Source organism: Aulonocara stuartgranti (assembly GCF_965226115.1).
Source record: "Aulonocara stuartgranti genome assembly, chromosome: 1".
Lineage (NCBI taxonomy): Eukaryota > Metazoa > Chordata > Actinopteri > Cichliformes > Cichlidae > Aulonocara > Aulonocara stuartgranti.
The window spans coordinates 12,248,132-12,263,393 of record NC_138939.1 but is presented as its reverse complement, the minus strand read 5'-3'; the positions used below and the strand labels follow the sequence as shown (position 1 = coordinate 12,263,393).

At 39.5% G+C, this 15,262-nt stretch overlaps 1 protein-coding gene across 3 annotated transcripts in view; it reads left to right on the top strand.

Moving 5' to 3' along the window:
* Positions 1-1,682: 1,682 nt before the first annotated feature.
* Positions 1,683-15,262, top strand: part of trpm7 (transient receptor potential cation channel, subfamily M, member 7) — an 89,965-nt gene continuing 76,385 nt past the window's right edge. For 2 of the 3 annotated variants that reach the window (XM_082527635.1, XM_082527634.1), the window contains exon 1: positions 1,683-2,132. In XM_082527635.1, the coding sequence (XP_082383761.1) occupies positions 2,130-2,132 (3 nt within the window). In that variant the 5' untranslated portion in view covers positions 1,683-2,129. The remainder of the gene's footprint in view (positions 2,133-15,262) is intronic. The other variant, XM_082527636.1, reaches the window with a different exon arrangement.

Genomic DNA, 15,262 nt, shown 5'->3' with positions numbered 1-15,262 from the left:
TTTTGTGCTGTCCTTAGAAAATGCTTTAAAAACAAAAACACACAAAATGAGACAATAGTATTTAGAAAAAAATGCTTATATTTTTTTTTTAATCTTAACTCTGGATTTAGTGGTCTGTCATTAAAATTTAAAAACCGGTGTATACTTTGAAGTCTGAACTTTCAACACAGGCTGAAATAGAGACTCAGCGTGGCTGCAGCTTATTGGAGCTTAAAGTCATCTTAAATCAGTTATGTGATTTGGAGGTGCTGTGTGTCCGTGGACCCCAAAAGGTTAATAACACTCACCTTTATTCCATTTCCAGAGTGCACCAAACAACCACCTGTGTGAAATAGGGCTGGGTATTGTCACTGATTTCTACGATCGATTTGATTCCAATTCACAAGGTCCTGATTCGATTCGATCCACGATTTTGATTCAATTTGAATTGGGGAAATTTTGTCTCAGACAGTCAGAAATATTATAATTCTGATCATTTATCAGTACTGACACTTGTGAGACTTCATCAGAGGTGTAAGCATCACAGCAGATGCCAAAGTACCATGTCAAAGTACCTGAGGATAAAACAGAAAAACATTAACGAGATTTTTCTGGCCTGGCTTTTTATAGCAGATATCCTTAAAAATATTCTGCAGTAGAACAAAAACAAAAGAAAACCATGCATCAACATATGAACATTACCTGATGCTGCTAAAGTGAAGCAGAGCAAAGTTACAGAGGTTTGATTAGAGACAGCTAAGTGTTTTGCAATGTGCCATCATTTTAAAAAGTTTACATTTCTTCTGCATTGAACAGCAGAAATGGCGCTTTCTTGTCGGAGGTCATTAAAAAAACACTGGCCCACAGCGCTGTACACAACGGTAGACAGGTGGGTAATAAGAAAGCAAATAATGCAGAAAATTTTGATTTTTAGATGAGAAACTGTTCTTAAAGTACACTTAGAGAGAGCTGTGCAGGAACTGTGATTTTATTGTGGTGGAAGCAAAACAGCAAAAGTAAGAGGAAATTATCAATATATTCAGTTTTAGAATTTATAATCACTTTTAACTGTAACTACGCTCAAAGTGCTTATGCTATCTTATTTTAATAAACAACACTGTCATATGCAAAACTAGAGTAGCACTTGTGGTGGCAAGAGATGATTTTAGGATGGTACATGCCACCCCATGCCACCCTTCTAGATCCACCCCTGCCCTGGACCCGGTTCTTCCTAGTGATGGTAAATTTGATTCTTTTTACTGAATCGAGTTTTAATGAGTCACTCACCAAAGTGAATTGGATTTTTGAGTCATTTGATTCACTGAGTCAGTTGACCAGAGAGTGCAAAAAATGTGTGAGATGTGTGAAATGTATGATTCAGCACAGGAAGGGAGGGGGTGAGTAGCTCAAATGTGCTGTTAGCATTGTTAGCAGAGCGATGCTACTGTGAACCAAGGAGCTATTGTTTTGATGTGAGCTTCTACTCAGGGTTTTTTCTTCCAGTTCAGAGCAGAATTTTTTTTAAGATACTGGATGTTGTGTTTTTCTCCACAATTTTAATTATAAGCTAGATATATTGCTGCTAACAGCAACAGGGATGAGTCAGTTGGGCTTGTGAATCATGATTCATGAGTCAGTAAAGTGATTCTCGAGTATTGAACAATTCGTTCATGATTCGCGCATCACTAGTTCTTCCTGTGGAAAGGGAGCTCTTCCGCCCCAACATTACCAAGAGCTTGCTTAAGTGGGATTGCTGGATGATGGGGTTGTAGGGTCTTTATCTTAAAACGTCTCGCGACAGTTGTTAATACGGGTTTGCACTATATGAATAAAACGGAATTTAATCGCTTTAGCGTACGTCGTCACCTTGTGGCGTCTTCGTAAAAACAGAGGAAATAAAACAAAGCGCACATGTGGCTGCTGGCTCCGCCTCCGCCACGTGACAATGAGCTGGCTGAGTCAGCCGGCTCGTCATGCAGCGTCAGTCTGGAGTCGCACAATTATGAAAAGGCAACCTTCCGTTGGAGCTGCACCCGAAGCGGATCTCTCCAACGTCTACCGGGCTTTCCTTCCAAGGCTAACTGAGAGTACCGCTGATAGATGGATAAAAGCCACGACAGAGCTCTTCCTGAGTCTCAACGGTGAAGAGAATGGTATGTGAAGCTCTCCGGGTGGTCAGCTGCCACCCCTGGGTTTTATGTTCTGGTTAAATTGACGCGGAGGATCATCGTGACTGATCGAGGTTTGAGTGGCAGGTTCCCCCAATGCATGCTGTCTCCTGCCTGGTCAGGTATCCAGCTGGGGTCGCGGTGACGCTTTGCCGTTTTTTCCTCTTTAATCGCTGCATGGCTGTTGAGTTGACACATTGTAACGTGAAGGTAGTGTGCGAAGAGCGCACAGTGACACATCGTCTAGCAAAGAAAACTCCAAATCACACACGGGCGTAACGTTAGGAGGCTAAATAGCTAGCGAGCTAGCGCTATACTAAGCTAACAAGCTAGTGGAGCAGCAGCAGCAGTGGTAGCTGGCCGATATGAGCAACGCTGTCTTTGAGCTTTTCTTCACCTCACGATCATTTAGACCTGATAATATCAGCTAGCACTTGTTTAAGACGTTTCCTTTAGCTGTCTCAGATGTCAGACAAGACACGCTGTCATTACCACCAACAAGTCAATGCAACCCTGAGTGGCTGCCAAGTCTGCGCAGACGTGCCAGCGTCAGGAAAAGTAAAGTGGTGTTGAAATGCTCATTTTATTAGCTCAGCTTTTGGTGAAACGCCTGTATTTCTGCTCATGTTGGGCTGGACCTGAACGTTTCAGGCCTGTTGCAGTCATTGTTGTGGTTTTATTCCTGGAGAGAGTCAGAGAGACAGGGAGGAAAAATAACATGGAATTGGTTTAAACAACTGGGTTCGAGCCGAGCGCGTGCGCGACGACTATTAAAAAGTCGTCATCAATGGAGTGTCGATTCTAGGATTCACCATGGCAACCGTAGAGGAGAATGATGTCCTTGGTAACGTCCGCTGGACTTATATCTGTTTGCGTATTTCTCTGAATATACTCGTAATGTTTTTCGTGCGTTTAAAACCTACAAGGGCCCTCCAGAAAGTATTAGGGTCACATAAAAAATATTTTATTGTCATTTCACCTGTACAGGGAAATTGTATGTTATCTTAATTCAGACATCAAAGAAAAAAAAGACTTCAATAATCTACAACAATATACAAGATATTTTACTTTTATATTCTATGAGCATTGATTGCCAGATTGATTCTCTTAAAAAATGTGTTTATTGTTTTTATGTCCTGGATCATCTGCTAGCCTACGCTCAAACAGAAAGTGTCCACTGTTGGGATTCATCTTTTATGATGATCCTGTTGGTTTTTTTGAGGTAATGGGAACTGTAACGATCTCCTAAGGAGGGCGTCTGATGATCTGCTTAAACCCTTTCGTCTTTGCAACTGAAGCTGTCAGAGTAGACACACACACACACACACACACACACACAGTATGTTAATATGCCCTCTTAGGAGCAGACGTAGAAGGACATAAGCAGTTTTTGGGTAAGGTGACTCTTTCTGGTGATCATCACGAAGTAAAGTATGTGTTGGTTGTTTTTCAGCTTTGCAGTTTTTCAGTTTTTACTCTCAGATTTTCTGCTTTATTTTCAAAATGCAAATGAAATATTTTTTAAATATTTTATTGTAGAGACTCTAATACTCCGTTTGAGGGTTTTGGCCTTCCACCAAAGAAAAATCACCAGGACTGTGATTAAAATATATTTAACCAGCATTTTCTTAAAGTCCAGTTTAATTTACCGAACTTAAAACATCTTTATTGTTAAAATGCTAATGATAAAAGGAAAACATTGTCTTCTGTTTGCCAGAAAAACGCTATAAAATTGTCGGTCCTACACACCCTAAAATACCGTTAACATGTTAATTACAATTCTGTATTTTTTATATTACGTATTTAATGATTGGACTGCAGTATTAATAATAAGCCTGTTAAATTATACTGTCACACCGTCAGCAGCATTGAAAGTTTTCATTCCTGGTTTTGGTCTTGCTTTTACCTTTTATTAAATTTTTTTTTAAGTTCCTCATATTTGTATCCAATCATAGTTTCTTCGTTTTGTAAGGAGAAAAATAATCTACACCAGGGATGGGCAATTATATTTTCCAACGGGCCACATCAGAAACTGGAACTGTTGTACTGTGTAAGTTTACAAAGAGATAATATTGTTAAGCTGAAGTCAATTCTGCTCAGGATTATTGGTCCGACCCTCCAGAACAGTCCCGAATTCTCTTGTGGTTTCTTGGGAAAATGAATTGCCCATCCATGTTTGTGATTTTCATCTTATTGCGCATTGACGTATTAAAATAATACACCTTTGTATGACTACCTAACATGATACAGATGTTTATCATTAGTGATGTCAGATATCGAAAATTCTGTTTTGGAAAGAAGGGGTCAGCACAGAGACTACAAGCCCATTATCATCAATGGAGCTCCAGTGGAGAGGGTGCAGTCCTTCAAGTATCTTGGTGTTCACATCACCTCAGACCTGACATGGGCTGCCCACATTCAGGTCCAGACCAAAAAGGCTAGGCAGCGCCTGTATCACCTACGACAACTGAGGAAGTTCAGGGTCTCTCCAAAGATCCTCAGGATTTTCTATACAGGCGCTGTGGAGAGCATCCTCACACAGAACATGACATCGTGGTTTGGGAACAGCTGTGTGAAGGACCAAAAAGCTCTCCAGAGAGTGATCCGTACAGCAGAACGCTGCTGCAGGATTGCTCTCCCCCCGCTTCAGGACACCTACACCAGGAGATGCCGGACTAGAGCAGCGCAGATACTGAAGGACCCGTCCCATCCTGGCAACAAACTGTTCCAACTTCTGCAATCTGGTAGAAGGTTCCGCATCTTCCGGGCAAGGACAGAGAGACTCAAGAGGAGCCATCCGTGCCCTAAACACACACACCCGCCCGCTCACATCATCTATAATTGACTGAGACAGGACTCTCTTCCAGACACTCTAAACCAAGGCACAATGTACATTTCAATTCCTTTAACTTTAAATATGTTTATATTGTCCATCCTGTAAAATAGTCAGATGTCTATTCATATTAATGTACAGAATTCACCTGCTAGCTGCTACTACTGCACATTCACCCAGTGTATATACTATATATATATATATATATATATATATATATATATATATATGTATATGTGTTCTTCCTCTACACCCCCCGCCCCCCCCCCCCCCCCCCCCCAATTTTTGCACATGTCGAGGAGTGTGTCAGACTACATTTCACTGTGTGTTATACTTGTATAACTATGCATGTGACAAATAAAGAACCTTGAACCTTGAAATGTTAAACTTTCTTCTGTTTCAGGCCCCTGGTATATTGACAGAATCTCCACCTGTCTATATACACAAGAGCTGCCTTAATGGTCTTGCCATCCCCTCAGAGAACTCGTTGACAGTCTTACTATTTAAATTATATGTATTTGACTAGGAATAAAACCCCACCCAGAGGTCCTAATCATGGAGTAATCAATTGTCAATAAATTATTCTCAGCCAGTATTAGTACAGTTGCGTTAAAATAGCAACCTGGCTGATATTCATATACTTTTCTTTTGTTCCTGTCTTTGATCCAATGAAAAAAATAAATAAATATATATGAAAAACAAACAAAGAAAAACTGTTGTCATGTCAAAACTGGTCTAATGTAATGGCTAAAAATTATACCATATGTTTTCGTATTCAGCTTTCCATACTCAGCTTTGATTATTATGACTACACGATTTGGGTACTTATAGTAAACTTCATGTAGTCATAGTTGTTAGTTTAAATTATACTCAAAACAGTGAGTTTAAATCTGCAGGTAGGTGATTTGGCACAATGACTTTGCTGTACTCTGAGAGCAGTGATATAATGTAATGCAAATTAATTTGGCTTTGCACTCATCATGTCCGACAGCTGCTGATTTGATAAAGAAGACCTTCCAGCAAGCAGGCTGAGTGTTTTACCTCTTTTTGGAATGAAAAAACATAGTTTTCTGCGTTTTGTCATCAACAAAACCAAGAGTTTTCACTGAACGTGCTGTCTGGAATGCTCCCTTAAGACTTGCCCAAACATGTGTTTGCAAGTTGTTGTTTTTCCTGTCTGTAAAACCACGACCTCCCTTTTTTCCAAGAACTTGATGGTACTTCTCATACTTTTCCTGTGAAACAGAATGACGGTTCGGGGTGGATGTAAAGAGAAGAAGTGAAGCAGAAACAGCTGTGAATTAGCCTTGTCCATAGTTTTGTTGGTACTCAGAAGGGAACATTGACTATATCAACACAGATATGCTATGTCCTTGGATCTTACCTGTTTGAGAATGGTTTAGTTTAGGAGTCATTGAAATGGTTAAAAATGTCATCCACGATTTATAAACATCCATGTTACATCTACTTTTATTTATCTACTTTTATTAATAATAGTTTTTTTTTATATCTACACTGCAGCTGTCTTTAACTTGTAAGTTTTTTTTGTATAGACTGCTTGATGTCCAGTATTGCAGGAAATAGTCTGGTGAATTCACTACTAGTTAGTCTGGTTTAAGAAGATGACCACTATTTTCAAATGTAGGACCAAAGCTAAAGTGAAACATTTCTCCTCCATGTTAGAAAGCACAACTTAAGGCAATGTCTTGTCCTGATTCTACTGATATTTTAGAGCTTTGTGCAAAAGCAGCTTGAGATTATAGTAGCCTGTAGTGTGTCTTTTACCCTTTACTTTCCTCAGTGTTGGCCTGAGCAGGTCACACGCTCCAGCTTACCTCTAGATGATGAATTCTGCTGTGCTGCTACTCTAAACAGTGCAATTGTAACTGTTAGTTTGAAACAAATGCCATTTCATTATAGACGTGAGCTCAATCTCTGATAGAGTTTTGTTATTGCTAGTAGCAGACTGTTACGTAAAGTTAGGTGGTTTAACTTTAGCTTCAGTTTTGGCTTAGAGCTGGTAGAAAATGGTTTTGCGTCACTTTGTTATGGTCTGCAACAGACTCGAGCTGTATTTGTGTTACTGCATGTGTGTTTGAGTCTGCTGACTGACTTTTGAGTTTATCTCACACTACATTTGCACCACACACACACACGAAAGCACATTTGAAGATGGCAGATAAAGTTTTTTCCACTGGCACAGCACTGTGCAGGGTTTTCAAACTCAAAAATAGTAGCAGTCACAACTTGTGAATTTTTGTGAATGGAGTGTTTCTCTGTAGTATCCAGCTGACTGCTTTCACTCGTGTCACTTGGACAGCTTGTGGCCCATTTCTGACTTGTGGGTGCTCCAGAGTTCCCCGAAAGAACTGCAAGATAGTTCTGTTTTTACTTGTACAGCATGCTCTTTATTTATTTATTGGCTTTTAATACACCATTACCTTGGCACTGTCCCTACTCTTGTTTCTGCTTGAACCGTAGTTTTCAGGGGTTTTCATAGCTATCTGCATCAGATGTTGAGAAGGAAAGCTATCACATGCTTTAGTGAACTAGGTAATACAGCTTTCTGGGTGCAGCACTCAGGAGGCTAGCCTGATGCTACCCCTATATCCGCCCCATGCAGTGCAGTCTTTCAGAGCTTTGCCCCAGAGGGCATGAATGTGTGAGCTGTTGAGTTGTCACACTTTGGTCTCATGACTGTTTGTACTTTTGTGTGCTGCTTTCTGGCAATCTTATCTGAAGGTTTTAATGAACCTGTTCTCTCCATTTTAATAGTCTTTTATAGGCCAAGTTCTTGGAACAATAACATATGGCAAGGATTGCAAATTGATAAGAGCTGTCATAGTTAAAATAAATGTCCCGTATTGTGCTTCTCTTTTAATTGAACCAATATATGATAACAGATTTTCAGATAACCACATTATAACTCTTTTGATTGGGTCTGTTAGTTTAGCAGACTGTATAGTATCTGGGGTTAAACGCGGACATTTTAGTGATTCGTCTTATAGAAAGATGTAAAGTCTTTTTTTCTGGAGGAAATTTACAGCTCTCCATTTTTTATTTTACACATAAGGATAAGCTATTTCATATGATTATCCAGACTTAAGAGTGATGCTGGCTGCAGGGTAAAAGCTGTTTCTTAGTCTGCTTATCCATGATTTGTTGGACTTGTAGCACTTGAAAAAGTGATGAGTCTCTGAGAATATTGATGGTTCTTACTAGGTAGCAGAATAAATCAGACTATATACTATATTATTATATTTATTTATTTAATTAATTTTTTTTGTCCCAGGCAAAGCCATGGCCACGTAACCTAATCCTAGAGCTGGGCGATAGAACGATAACGATATGTATCACGATATAACTTTTACTCGATAGAGAAATTAAGCTATCGCGATAGACCTCGCCGCTCTTGTCCTCTTAAAAAAAAAAAAAAAAAAAAGGTCAGCCAATCCAAATTAAGTAGCGCAGAGCCGAACCAATCACAGCCGCAGCGTCACGCCGCGTGACTTGTTACGTACAGCACAAGTGCCAAGCCGCACGTGTGTTTGTTTGGGAAGCAGCCAGCGGGTAATGGAGCCAGCGCGTAATGGAGGAAATGAGTGTGCCGACTAGAAAAATCAACTGAGCGTGACCGAAGAGAAAACAGATGATGGTTCCAATGCCGGAGAGATTGTCGAACGGAAGAGCCATAGAAGTTCCGTAGTTTGAAGGTATTTCGGCTATTTCAAGTCTGACAAATACAATAAACTGGTGCATGCGTCACACTGTGCGCCACGTTATTGTTTCGGTGAAATGAATTTCTACAATACTGTTACTGTTAATTCTACTCTCTGCAGTGTTTAAATGCTTACATATACACACAGTTACTGTCCCTCCACACATACGACTCGGTTCTGCTTCTATGCCCCAGCTTTGTTTCCTTTTTCCCACCGAGGCTTCTAGACTTCTGATTGGCCAATATTTCTGCACGGTTAGGAATCTAGCGCCACCTGCTGCTTTGGCATGTTCATAGCAGCGTTTTCCTTCATTTCTGCCTTTATGTGTGGACGGGATTATTTTTTAAAACGAAAACGGAAAATCTCCGTTTTCAAAAATACCCGTGTACGTGTGGACGTAGCCTCAGTCTCTGATTGGAAGCGCTAATTCGTCATTCGGCTTTTGTCAGACTAAAGTAACTGTTAAAACTGTTTGAAAAGCTAAGCTATACAACAAGGAGAGATTGAGAATTTCCTTTTAGTTCTCAGTTTATTTGATATTGACAAAAGTTAGTCAGTTTTGTCTATTCTTCTGTAAAACAAACTAAGATTTATTTTTAGAATTAATATTTTGTTTCTAAGTGGAATTGACAATTTAGTCTGTTTCGTTTGTTCTATTTTGAAACTTAAACGCTTTAGCGGCTGCCTTTTGTGTAGTTTGCAATATTTGCCTTTATTTATCTGAAAAAGTCTCATGTTCCTTAAGTACATCTACCCTGTTGAATTTATTATGGGAAATAAATATTTAAATAAAAACAAGCTGCTGATTATTTCACATTTTACTTGTGAGCAACGGCACATTTAAATCTTACAAATATAGTTATTTGGCTTATATCGTGATAGATATCGTTATCGCCTGAAATGAAAAAAACATATCGTGATATGAAAAAATCTCATATCGCCCAGCTCTAGCTAATCCTCGTGATATCTTTGAACCACTCTCACTGTGTAACATAAGACCACTGTTTTAGAGCCATGGCTTTTGTAATGATCCTACAACTAAAGATGGCCTGCAAGAAATTTTCATTGTCAGAAACTTGGGATGACGTCTCACCATGTGACAGCTACAACAAATGTATTAAATAAATGAAATCCAATAAATGTTGGAAGCCTTGTTTGTATGGTATGACCTCATGATTGCACCATTGAGATTATAAAATGGAAACCAATATTTGAGGAATTTCAGTTATATGTTGTAGCATATGATTCAGTGTGCGATGCTCTTTTACTCACACATACCGCACCTAAGGATGGGAATCAAGAACTAGTTCTTGTAGAGATCCAGTTCCCAGTACTCTAATTCCTTGGAAGTGTTACTCTGCTTGCCTATTGATCTCCCTGATTGGTTCTTGCACACTCACGTCGATCAGTTGATATCAGTTCCTGTGTTGGAGGAGGAAACTAGTGGAGCAGTCTCCAGTGTGGATATGGACAGTACTCTTATTTTTATTGCACAAAAGAATGAGAGCACGATGGTAAAGTGTAGTCTGCTCCAGGACAGAAGCAGCTGCATTATACGGTTAACACAACTTCAGCTCTTCGCAAACACCTGCACAGACATCATGCTAACGGTAAGCTAGCCAAGTGAGACAGTGTTTCAGATTATTTTACATTGTAACATGAAAGCAATGTTACGAATACTATAACAAATGTCTTTCTCCTGGCTGTAATTAAATAATGTACTGCTTTACTTTTAAGAAAAATGTTCTGTGTAATATTTACTTAAGCAGTGACACTAACACTAATCACAACAAAGAGCGGAAATACCTCCAACATGCACAAGCGTTTAACCACGCAGTATGTAATTGATTTGCACAAACTTAATGTCTTTGATATGCTGCTTAGAGATGGTGGTGGATCTCAAAGTGGAGCCGATAAGGGAATCGGTAAGTGATATTGATAATGGAATTGGAATTGCTAAATTCTTATCAATTCCTATCACTACTCACACATAACACATTGTATCCAGATTTATTAGATCTGTGTTGCGCATCGTGTCTTGCGTTACATTGCTAAAATTGTAGACTGTAGTTGCCTTACACAGCAGCACAGATGCTGCAGCTGGAGCTGGGAATAAAAGCTGACAAAGTGATGCAGGCTTATCAGCAGCGCTGCTTTTAAGGTACAAGTAGAGCCGACTATAATTAAATTGATGTACTCCATAAAATCTATGTGTCGTCTATGTTATCTCACATTGTGTATGACAACTTTAACACTGCCATGGTTGTAACTGCAGGAAAAAGACTGAAATGGAATCAAGTAAAGAAAAGAGGACAATAAGCACTGTCCTCGCTTAAAAGATCAAGAAGTTAATACCAGAAAGATTTCAAAATAACTAGATAAAAAAAATAAAATGAAATAAAAGCAAACTTCTTGTTCCTCTTTATTGTTTTTGATTGTAAAGGAGGTCTGTTATGCTCATTTCCAAATGCTCCTTGATTTATTTTTCTTTAAAATATACTGGAGTGGCTTTGCATAATTCACAGTTCAAAATAACCATAATTTACACTGGGCACCTCAGAACCCACTGTGTTTTTACTCCTCTTCCTTTAAGCCAGCTTTCTTCTGATTGGCTACCTGACAAGGCCATATTGGGGATATCTGCTTTCGTTGGTGTCATACAGAGCCAAGAGGAGACGGGGGGGGGGGGAACCTCTCAAAGTTGTAACTTTTTGCTGATCTGGATTATCCTGCCCTATCCTGCTCTGGCTGTATTTAATGTGAAAATCTGCCACTGTAACAATGGACAGAAAACACACCCAAAAAATAATAATGCTAATTGGAGATGAGGTGTGGGAGAGGAGTCTGTGTAGGATTCCATTCTTGTTCTATAAATGCAAGGCATCAGTTAATTCAAAGTGCTTCACAGACTTCATTATTCAAAAACTAAATTCCACAAGATTTTTCCTTCTATTAGTCGATTAGTCCGTGGTAAACTTGGACAAGGCTCTCTTACTCATTTATTTTGGACTTGCCCCAAATTGTACAACTATTGGTTGGACATCTTTAAATGTTTTTCTGATATGTACAACTGCACAATAGAGCTGGACTCGATAACTGCATTGTTTGGAACCTCTTCCTTTTTACATCTCAGCTCTGCTGCACAAATGACAATTTTGTTTGGAATGGTAATTGCTAAGACAATCCGATTATTAAATGATGATGTGACGAATCCTACTTCCGGGGATAAAGTAGTCTGCATTTAATATGGCTTTTGTGTTGTTAACATGTTTAATGCTTTGTACAGGGAGTGCAGAATTATTAGGCAAGTTGTATTTTTGAGGAATAATTTCATTATTAAACAACAACCATGTTCTCAATGAACCCAAAAAACTCATTAATATCAAAGCTGAATGTTTTTGGAAGTAGTTTTTAGTTTGTTTTTAGTTTTAGCTATTTTAGGGGGATATCTGTGTGTGCAGGTGACTATTACTGTGCATAATTATTAGGCAACTTAACAAAAAACAAATATATACCCATTTCAATTATTTATTTTTACCAGTGAAACCAATATAACATCTCCACATTCACAAATATACATTTCTGACATTCAAAAACAAAACAAAAACAAATCAGCGACCAATATAGCCACCTTTCTTTGCAAGGGCACTCAAAAGCCTGCCATCCATGGATTCTGTCAGTGTTTTGATCTGTTCACCATCAACATTGCGTGCAGCAGCAACCACAGCCTCCCAGACACTGTTCAGAGAGGTGTACTGTTTTCCCTCCTTGTAAATCTCACATTTGATGATGGACCACAGGTTCTCAATGGGGTTCAGATCAGGTGAACAAGGAGGCCATGTCATTAGTTTTTCTTCTTTTATACCCTTTCTTGCCAGCCACGCTGTGGAGTACTTGGACGCGTGTGATGGAGCATTGTCCTGCATGAAAATCATGTTTTTCTTGAAGGATGCAGACTTCTTCCTGTACCACTGCTTGAAGAAGGTGTCTTCCAGAAACTGGCAGAAGGACTGGGAGTTGAGCTTGACTCCATCCTCAACCCGAAAAGGCCCCACAAGCTCATCTTTGATGATACCAGCCCAAACCAGTACTCCACCTCCGCCTTGCTGGCGTCTGAGTCAGACTGGAGCTCTCTGCCCTTTACCAATCCAGCCACGGGCCCATCCATCTGGCCCATCAAGACTCACTCTCATTTCATCAGTCCATAAAACCTTAGAAAAACCAGTCTTGAGATATTTCTTGGCCCAGTCTTGACGTTTCAGCTTGTGTGTCTTGTTCAGTGGTGGTCGTCTTTCAGCCTTTCTTACCTTGGCCATGTCTGAGTATTGCACACCTTGTGCTTTTGGACATTCCAGTGATGTTGCAGCTCTGAAATATGGCCAAACTGGTGGCAAGTGGCATCTTGGCAGCTGCACGCTTGACTTTTCTCAGTTCATGGGCAGTTATTTGGCGCCTTGGTTTTTCCACACGCTTCTTGCGACCCTGTTGACTATTTTGAATGAAACGCTTGATTGTTCGATGATCACGCTTCAGAAGCTTTGCAATTTTGAGACTGCTGCATCCCTCTGCAAGATATCTCACTATTTTTGACTTTTCTGAGCCTGTCAAGTCCTTTTGACCCATTTTGCCAAAGGAAAGGACGTTGCCTAATAATTATGCACACCTGATATAGGGTGTTGATGTCATTAGACCACACCCCTTCTCATTACAGAGATGCACATCACCTAATATGCTTAATTGGTAGTAGGCTTTCGAGCCTATACAGCTTGGAGTAAGACAACATGCATGAAGAGGATGATGTGGACAAAATACTCATTTGCCTAATAATTCTGCACTCCCTGTATTTTCTTCTGTTTAACCTCAAAAAGCTCCTAAAACAGTCAGTGATCACCGTTGACCTCCCTCGGCTTTTATTACCGCTAATCATTTATTTAAGCTCAGTTTTTAAAACCTTACGATGTAACTACAGCACAGACCATGCAGCAGTATATGAATGACTAACCTCGTATTGTAGATGGATTATCTCAGTTCTCCTGGCTGAAGTTTGGTCCTTTTTTACAGCATCCTGCCATGCGATTACATTTGTTCCTGACCACTGAGAACCCTCACGTTGTGGTGGACCACTAGAGGGCTCCACTCACACCCAGTGTATAGGAAGTGTGTTCCTGTGTTTTGTGGCGCGATATGCGCAGTTGATGTTGGAGACGAATAAAGGAGTGTGAACTGAGAGCTCTGTGTTGTTGATGCTTACCTCCACAACGTTAACTTTTATCGAGTGGGGAAAAAAAGTTAGCTTGTTTATATTATGCTAACATAGCTGTGTCGCTAGCGGTCACGTAGCATATCTTTATATACCAGCTAGCCAAACTTCAGTAACCCTACAAACATCACTGCTGTTTAGTTTTCTGTCTTCATTTATGTTGGAAGTGATAACAGAGCTGTACGTTTTAATTTGTTTCCAAAACCCCGCAGTCAGGACATGCTATATTGTATTTAGATGGAAGCTAGCGAGCTAACTTCCTGCTAACTTCTAACTCCGTTAAATGTCAAAAATTCCGTTTTCATGGATGCCTGGATGTTAAACTCAGTTGTTACACCTGGTAGAGCAGAACGCTGATCATTTTATTAAAGATGAAAGACTTAAGACAGTGTTTTAACTCTCAGTAATGCCACAGTGATCATTTGATATATGGACCTGCAGCAGAGTTTAGGCCCAGACGGGCTAGTGACTGCTCTACTGCATATGGAGAGAATTAGGTGTACATTAGAGGACAAACTTAGTAAGTTTTTTTTTTTTTTTTTTTTTTTTTTTTAAATGTGTGGCAGCCATTTTTAGATCATGTATTCAAACAAAGTTCTCTTTGATTGATAATTCAGTCTACCACCCTAGCGTTTTATTTTTGTTTCTTGCCAGTGTTGAAGTAGTATCTTTGCTGATGCAGTGTAATCTTTTGCCTTATTTGTGTGTGTGTGTGTGTGTGTGTGTGGTGTGGTGGGGGGGGGGGGGTTGCCCTTACTGTTGTGTTGTCTGTTTTGTTTTTTCTTTATATGAAAAATCTTAATAAACATATTAAAAAAAAAAAAATTCAGATTTTTAAATGTCCTGTCCCTACAATTGTCCATTTCATATGTAGTATGATCTAAATTAATAATTAGGTCTCAAGATTGTGTTGTGTACCTTATGAGTTAATCACTTCAGAGATCAGTAGTCGGACAAAAGAAAAATCTCCATGAGAAGGCCTAAGCTCACTGTACCGTGGAGGATGCCCTAGATCTGATGAGTCGCAGATCTGTGGCACAGTAGTAGTTCTTGTTAAGGGAAGAAAAAAATCATATCTTTGGGTTAAGTCTCTAAAATAACATTTTTAATTGGCTTAAATCCTGAACCATATTTATGTCTATTACAAATGGTGGGAAAGCTCTTGAAATTATATTTCTATCAGCACATTTGGTAACAGCTTCTTAAATCAAACATGGAAGAAAATAAAATGGCAATAATTAATCTAGGTCTTTCTGTTTGTTCTGAGAACAGCTCTTGCACTGAAGTGCTGACCTCGTTGCTT